Here is an 8,713-nt window from a genome sequence, read left to right on the forward strand (position 1 = left end):
AAAACATGATGGAAATATGACATTTATGTTGGTTTCATGTATTCATAAAGATGTTTACAGTCTTCCCTTCACTCTCCAAGTCCTAACTCTCCAGTCATCTTCCACAGCCTCTCTCTATATCCAATAACTTGTCTTGACCTTGTTAAAAAGCTCTCTTCTGATTTCACACATCCACATGATCAGTTTATACCTCCTGAAGAATACCACTTCATTCTGCTGTATAATGTCTTCTGTGGTTCTGTAGGAAACTAAAATGTGAGGAAATGATGTTCATCAGGGTTATTTGGGGTTTGGGGTTTGGGGTTGGTGATTATGTATTACTTAACAGAAAGCATTTGTTACAAGCTGGAAATGTGGAGATTCAAAGGTGTGGACAGGGAAGGTCTAAATAAAAGGTACCATTGAGCTGCATTATGGTAAATGTAGGATAAATAAATAAAGATTGAAGTGAAACATTATCTTTCATAGCTTTGGAGGAATTTAAATCTCTAAGGCTGATATATGTGACACTTTACTTGTAATTAGCACCAGCCATATTATTACTGTATTACTTACTTCATGACTCTTTTAGAAACATTATTGAAGATTTTTCTTACTCACTTTAAGATATTGATCACTAATAACTAACTCTTGACACAGCATTCAGAAAATTCTGGCTTAATTTAGTTACTTTTTCACAGTGAACAGGTCCAAACAGGTCTTGGAATTTACCAAAGGAGGCGATTTAGAACCCTACTAAACCACAACCAAATAACACAATTAAAGACTTAACTACTTTCTTCCTGCCTTTTGTCCCTCAGGCAAATATGCATGAATGTTCTGCTTGTTGCTACTTGTTAACTGTTTAGCTGGAGGCTGAGGTGAGGCATGACAGCTGTAGAGAAAACTGACACCTTTTACACTTGCATACTGTATGAAGAAATACATTTAAAGTATCAGGTATACTGAAATTATCAGTTAATATTCAAAATAAATGGCCCCAGTCAAATTCAATGCTACACTATTTTTTTCCTTCTGCATATTTATGTCAAGAAACAGGAGGATCTAGCACAAGACGTGTTTGGATATGTCTTGCTTTGTGTGCTATTAAGGAAGTCTTATAGGAAAAAATTATGATTTAACTTGACTTAAGTGTAATTTATTTAACACATCACATAGTTTGTAAATGTTTTTGAAATAAACTGACTGAAGTTGATCAGGAAGTATAAATTATATCTCAGACTACAGTAAATATATTATTATTGGTCAATAACATCTTAAATAGCCAATAGAAAACAAATCTGTGAAAACATTGTGTCCAAACGACGCCTTCATTTCTCAAATGGAAGAATGTTGATCATCTTGTTCAACAGCTCAGGTTTAAATAGAGAATTCACGCAGGGTAAGATATGTTTGATTCTTTATTATAATTTCATTATAAACAACATGTTACAAAACTACATATACACCAACCAAAAAAAACATTTGTTTACACATAAAAAATGCTTTTTATATACCACAGCAACAATATTTGACCGAAGGTGAATGAAAATAGGCAACAATATGGCTAAAACGAATAAAAAACACATTTGCATGTGGCCACATCTTCATTAAAATTATGCTGCCTTCACGACTAAAAGCACAAACACATAGAAACAGAACAAAGTTTAAAGATGAATTTTGGTGTTTGGCGTCAGTATTAGATTCGCAAAGGGCATTATAACGTTGAACAGCACAATAGGAGGAGTAAAACAAAACAACAACAATCAGCCGCTGACTTTAGACAAAAGAATCCTCCAAATGACCTTTGATGAATGATTTCAGGCTGTTTTGCACGCAGGCGTATTCTTCAGTCCTGTTTCTCACTGTGTATTTGACTGTGCTACATATTCTACTTTAAAACTACTTCTACAATTTATAATTTCAGGCCTCTATAGAAGATGTGGGGTCAGGCTTGGTGAGAGTGGGGGAAGTGAAGCTGACCCGGACGTCCCGAGGGTAAAAACCCTGAAGAACCCCGTCCACAACAATATCTGGGAGATCTGCAAGACAGGGCTCAGGCTTACTGTGTGAACAAGGTTGTCATGTTTTTTTATTGCTTTTCGATTCAAAATGACATTACCAAACAACAAAATGGACAGAGAAGTGCAGAGTCAGTGTCAAAATGTTGCAGAACACAAAATGCTGTACAGAAGCTGTTCTCTCCTACCTGACGTGCAGTCAGAGAGATAAGGATCCTGAAAAAATCCAAACACTCGCTGATGTGGTAACTGATAACTGAGGGAAAAAGGTAAAAATGTGACTGATTAGTCTTATGCAACATTAAAAATAACATTATGTGCACACAAAATACATGCCTGAAGCACAAAAAGGAGGTTGGGTGCTGACACAGATGTTTATACAAACAGGACCAAGCCTGTGCTTCGGGGCAACAGTCGAACCCCTGAGTAGACGAGTGGCCTTTAAGTGCAACACACACTGATCATTTTGCGCAGCGTCATGTAGTTTCATGTGTGTCAAATAACGCCTTTAACACTCGCAGGACAAGATGTACAGATAGAAGAAGTCAATAAGTATGGTAGCCTGGAGGTGTCAATTTGTAGAGTGACGTCAAGATGGCGCTAGGGAGTCAGCGTACATTAAAAAAATCAAGACAAGCAGGTTGTTTGACATTTTTGACGCACATGTTCTTTACAGTGATTTTAATACGGTTTCTTTTAAAGGTCCAGTGTGTAGGATTTAGTGGCATCTAGTGGTGTAGTTGAAGATTACAAACCCCACACCTCACCCACCCGTTCCCAGCATGTAGGACAATCTAGAGTGGCCATGGGAATCTCAACAAAAACTAGGGCCAGTCTTTGGTTTGTCCTTTCTGGGCTACTGTAGAAACATCTTGTGCATAGGGCTCCTCTCTTCCAGTAGTGCATATACTGTACCGCACAAATACAGAGAGATGGGAAATACTAGTATAACTTACTTGTAATCCTGACTGTCCAATTCCTCAAGTGATCTGAAAGTAGAGCACATAACTGTTACAGATTTACAGAGATTACAGACATTACAATGATACAGAAACTAACTAATTTCCTTTTCTTTATAAAGTTACAAATAGTTTTTATAAAGAGAATAATCCAACTCACCCACATTTGTTATACTAATGTACTACTGTACACTACTAGCGATAGAGAAAAAGAGCGATCTGTTATATATCTGTACAGTTCATTGTGGGTTAGAGCCAGTGCTGCTGCTCCACACCACTGTGAAAAATGTGTTCAAAGTTTTATTATGTTGCCGTGTTGCCCCCAATCTTTAAAAATAGAGGACCTAAATATAGCAACATATCCAACATATCCCGGTTTAGTTAGAGGAGTCGGGACTGAAGGACTTACTCTGTGCTGCTGATCTTGTTCCCTGTGTGAAAGTGTTTAAGGTGGAGGAAGTCCAGCAGCACCTGCGGCACGTCTTCATTTTGATAGATGATATCCTGGCCAACAGAGAACAATACAACTTGTAAAATTGTAGTGAAATGGCTTGTCAAGCAAGGTTACTAAACAAAAATTACACAAGTTTTAGGGTTTTTTTCCTCATAGTCTCCCTCCGTTACTTATAGGAATGATTCTAAGACATTTCTATGCATTACCTGATCAGACACTTCTGAAATTTAAAGCACTTACTGAGCCCTCTGACTAGAAGGCAACCTGACCTTAATCCAATGGGTTCTGAAAAGGAGTTGTTGGGTCGGGTTCAGGCCATTTTTTTGCGTGAAACTTCAGGTTGCATTATTTTTAAATATAACTTATTACTTATTAAAACTTCCTCTCTGTGACCCTGCCAATCGTCATATATCATGTGTTGAAAGTAGATATGTAATGCCCACTGGGAAGCAGGCTGAGAGACCGAGTATAGCCAGTGCTTGCTGACCAGAGGAGGACAACACTAAAACCATCTATGGTGCATGTGATTGTCTTCCTCCACGAGCATCGCGATCACGCATGTACTCAGTTCAGTTCTGGGCTCTTGTCAAGTTCGACTGGGAAAGATGTTTTGAGTTTACCGGCCACATTCATCTGGCCTCAAGCCTTTTGTCTTTGAAGAAGAAGTATACAGAAGCATAAAATTGTAGACTTGGTCTTGGATCAGATTCGAAAATTCAACAATACCAGGAGGGTTCTGGACTTTTTATTGGAAATGACTCCTACAGGACCTGTCTTGCACAAAGGAAGTTCAGCAGGACAGAGGCTTGCTGCTAAAGGATATCAGATTGAAAGATGAGGGCTGAATCCCATTTATGAGTGCCTGAAGAACACCTGGATGTGTTACCTGGATGTAGTCTTCCAGCTCCTGCCTTCTCTGCTCCAGAGGTTTGGTCCTCAGATGCGGGTTCCTTTTGCTTGGGAAATCTGGAGTCTGGATGATCTTTCTGAGCTGCAGGTACCACAAGATACAAGGTGAAACTTCAAATCAGACTGTAAGTTGGTGGCAATAATAATGTACCAAGAAACATAGCACACACACTGTATATATACATAAATGCATGTATATATGTAACTGTATAGCTTCCGTGTAAATATAATTTAGTTTTCCTTTTTCATTTATTCCTTTACTGCTACATACATACTTTGTTGTATTTTCATTTTTTTATTCTATTTTAATTTAAAATATTTGTTTGCTTGGGCTCCATTAATGAAATTACTTTTCCACCTCTTTCTTTTTTTCTTTCTACACATAGAAATATTGCAACTTCAGTTTTCAAGTATAAAGTTTTATAAAACTGTCAACTTCAAAAGACTGTCCAAGTAACAGGTTGGTTGTAAGTTTTTGGGCGTTCACTTCCAACATAACATCATAATTTTTGTAAAATATGTATATTTACAAATGCAAGTGACCATCGAAGTGAAGCTTCCTTATGTCACACAGAAATGCTCCATCTAACAGCACAACATGCAGCGCTACATACAGTACACGTCACTCAGTGGTACCATATTAATCATGACTGTGGCTATAATAAGTTACATATACATACTTTCCTGTGGAGGCTCTGGAATTCGCTGCTTCTTCTGAGCACAAAATGTTTCCTCCCATTAAACAAGATTTCAACTCGGAAACGCTGCAAACAAAAGAAAGAGGAAGGAGACACACAGATCATTTACAATTCAGTCTGTCATTAAGTGAATTGAATGTTTTTCAGGTCAGACATATAAAGATGAACAGAAGTGTGTCATACTCTTCACCGATGATGAAAATAAACCAAATATAAAAACCAAATCATTCTTTTTTTAAACAGACTGATTCTGCAATTTGGTCAAATCTTACTTGAATTAGGCTACAATAACAAGACAAAATATAATTCAACACATTTATTAACAAGGCTAAAATATGCTATTTTTATAGTGTGTATATGTACTATAACAATAATAATAATAATAATAATAATATAAGAAGTATAGTCTAGACCTGCTTTATATGAAAAGTGAGATAACTTCTGTTATGATTTGGTGCTCTACAAATATAACATAACTGAATTGATATTAATTTACCACATTTAAAACATCATCCCATCAGGTGAACACAGACATTTGGCAACAGTCAAATATAACAAGTGATACACAGAGCCGGATTTATCTTAAAGTATGTCATACTTCAGCTGAGTAGATTTCTTTTTGGAAAAAATTGTGTAAAAAATAAATTAAGGAATTAAAATAAAGAGACCTTAAATAATAATAATAACAACCATGTATTGGGGGTCTTACAAACATATTTAGTAATTGTTAAAGTAGGTTATTTCTTAGAGGTTCTCATTTCTCCACCAGGAGGAGGCACAGAGCTTCAGATTTAATTCTCAAGAAGTCAGTGTACATTTGAGCAGTGGTGTGCTTATTAGAGCCAACACATGCATACATACATCACTTTTATGTTCGTGTGATACCGTGTTGATCATGTCTGTGGGTTAATATGACACTTTCTGATTTCTTATGTCCTTATCCAACATTGATTCTTCATTTTAAAACATTAATATAATGATTGAGATATTATTTGTAATGTCGAAGGTTTACTGTACTTACTGTAAACAAATCCCTGCTTTATACACTTTTACATTAACATCTGCTATTTTGAATTAACCGAGCCAAGACCTCAGTGATAAAGTTTTAAACAGTAGAAGAAGTATTCAGATCCTGTACTGAAGTAAAACTACACTACAAGTACAGTCCTGCATTTAAATACTTACTTAAGCTAAAGTATTTAAGAATTATCAGCATCAAAATATACTTGACGTATCACAAGTAAAAGTACTGGTCCATGTCAGTGTTTTACTATTATATCTGTATGTAGATTTGTAGATCTGTTTTTTAGATGAATATTACTGCTGCATTAATGCATATGCTGCATATCTTTAAGATAATGTAAGGTAAATGTTTTTTAATTTACTTTAATTTTTAGTTGTTTAAACATTTCGAATGAATTTGATGGCAAAATATATTTTTTAAATAATTGGGAACTATAGCCACAGATAGGAGGGAACAATCTAGACAGGCAGACATTAGTGGTCCAAGTAGCTTTTGTAGAGGACATTGAGCTGGACTTGTGTGTCTAATTTAAAGTCAATTGGCCGTGGCCCTTCCAAAATTGCGTCTTGGGGCATTAATTACACCATCTGGCTAATGTGGCCCCCCTGAACCCCAAATAATGAGGAATCACAGCTAAAGAAAAGAAACTGAATGCTTGAGGGTTTGTGCAGAACAGACTGCAGGACGTCGCCCTCATACAGTTACAGCTTACAACACTTTGTAAACAAAAGGTAACACGAGTCTAAGATCTTGTGGAGCCTTGTGGCCTCAGACAGAGATGATAACACCAAACAAAAGGATAGTTCAGCACACTGCAGCCCGTCCTCTATAGCCCGGGTCAGCTGGAGCAAATTCCCCATGCAAGTGTCATATTTAACCATTTTAAAGTGTAGGTGTGAATAGGATTTATTACAAATTCATAACTAGGTGACTATTCTCCTGAAGTCTGACGAGTTTCACTTCAGCCCCGTGCATTTCACTGAGTTTCAAGGAGCATCGCAGAAACCTTCAGTAACACATAAACAGAGTTATTAAACTCAGACACCACATGTGTTCATGTCACCCTTTTCCTTGCCATAAACCTTTATGCATGATCACCAAACATGTGGAGCAAATCCACTGTATGTGTCACTTTGCTTTCAAAACAGGGCGCCTGCAACATAAAGACAGCAAATGAAAAAGATCTTCCATTGCAGAGTAAACCATTCAGTTCACTAAGCTCAGGATGTCATTTAATGTACAATGTTAAGCATGCACTGCAGTGTATAATGTCACCAATGTTTTACAGCTTTCTGCATTATTTAATTTGAAAAGGGATCAAAGGTTGGAAAAACCTTTCATACAAAGGTCAGTGGTAACTTTATGACATATGTATATTTTGATCCATAAATACATTTACTGAAGTATTTCAATAATTATTATTATTATTATCTTGCAAGAATGTATTTTTTAGATGGTTATTATCTGGTGAATGTACTACTTTGGTTCACTGTTTATTTAAACGACTCAGCAGTGTACTTGTAATTGAAGAACTACTGTTACTGTTACTATAAGTAAAAAGAATACTTCTTCCACCATAAAATAAGACCTCCTCCTGCTCACACACAATGTAATTCACTATATTTTAGAGTAAAATATTGTACTTTTCTACTCCATTACCCTGACAATTAGAGTTAGTAGTTACTGTAATGTTATAAGATCCAATCATATAACAGTGACGCATTTACTTTTGCTATTTGAAGTACACATTGTTGCCACTGCTTCTGCACGTTACTTAGAACTGTGAATGAAGGATTTGTTACTCGTAATGGAGTATTGCTACTACTGGGTTACTTAGTAAATGATCTGAATACTTATCCAACCAGTTACTTTTGCTTTGAGGTCAAATACAAAGACTTGTGGAGAGAAATCGAAAGAGAACCTGCGCTGCGCTCACTTTCCCTCTTCCTTACCTGGCTCACCTGTCGGCACACCTTTACCGCCACACTGTAAACATGCGCTGTAGGCTCTAACGATGCAGCAAACAGTCACCGTGGAGGAATAACGATGTAACTTTAAGCGTTTTTTACGCTGTCGAGAAAAGTTGAGAAGAGTAAGACTGACAAAAGATCACACAGCGTCCTCACCTTTTTGGACTTTCCCGACTCATCCACTTCCCTCTCCATCGAAGGTATCGATACTTCAATCATCGGGAAATCTTCCACCCACACCATCGGACTGCGTGGGACTGTCTGCGATTAACTTTCTACTTAACTTAGTATAAACTGAGAAGTAAGCTCACACGTTTTTTCTCCGCGTCCAGGAACTGAAAAAAACAGAGTCGGTGTTGTCGCTCTCGGTTTCCTCCTGTGCTCCACCTACACACTAATTGGACGAGCCCAACGCATCCAGCCACATTAAAGGTGCAGTCCGGAATATGGGAATAAAAGAGTTCAGTGCACATAAACGACACAAGAGTTGGTTTTGTGGATGTGTGACGCTTAGAGGGCGGAGGGCTTGTTGGCAATCTGTGTCTGAAGGTTTAATGTCACTGTGCTGCTGGCTGGCATCCACACTGAAGCTGTGCCATGTTTTAATGTCAAACCTTTATGTGCTGTCACATTGTTTTGTTTTTACACTGGTGGATTTTATTTAATTTTTTTTTTACTTTTACACCAGAAACAGAATAG

The 8,713-nt window shown here is 37.1% G+C and overlaps 1 protein-coding gene across 1 annotated transcript; it reads right to left on the reverse strand.

The window, feature by feature from the left end:
* Positions 1-1,396: 1,396 nt before the first annotated feature.
* On the reverse strand, positions 1,397-8,475 carry snx22 (sorting nexin 22). The gene is made up of 7 exons (XM_035664352.1): positions 8,171-8,475; positions 5,003-5,086; positions 4,300-4,404; positions 3,369-3,463; positions 2,957-2,989; positions 2,189-2,256; positions 1,397-2,021 (listed from the first exon to the last, which is right to left on the reverse strand). The coding sequence occupies exons 1-7, from the start codon at positions 8,255-8,257 to the stop codon at positions 1,903-1,905; spliced, it is 591 nt and encodes a 196-aa protein (XP_035520245.1). The 5' UTR covers positions 8,258-8,475; the 3' UTR covers positions 1,397-1,902.
* Between the last annotated feature and the right edge of the window lie 238 nt (positions 8,476-8,713).

This window comes from Morone saxatilis, unplaced genomic scaffold (assembly GCF_004916995.1).
Source record: "Morone saxatilis isolate NCDOM2014 unplaced genomic scaffold, NCSU_SB_2.0 Contig2, whole genome shotgun sequence".
NCBI classification, from domain to species: Eukaryota; Metazoa; Chordata; class Actinopteri; family Moronidae; genus Morone; species Morone saxatilis.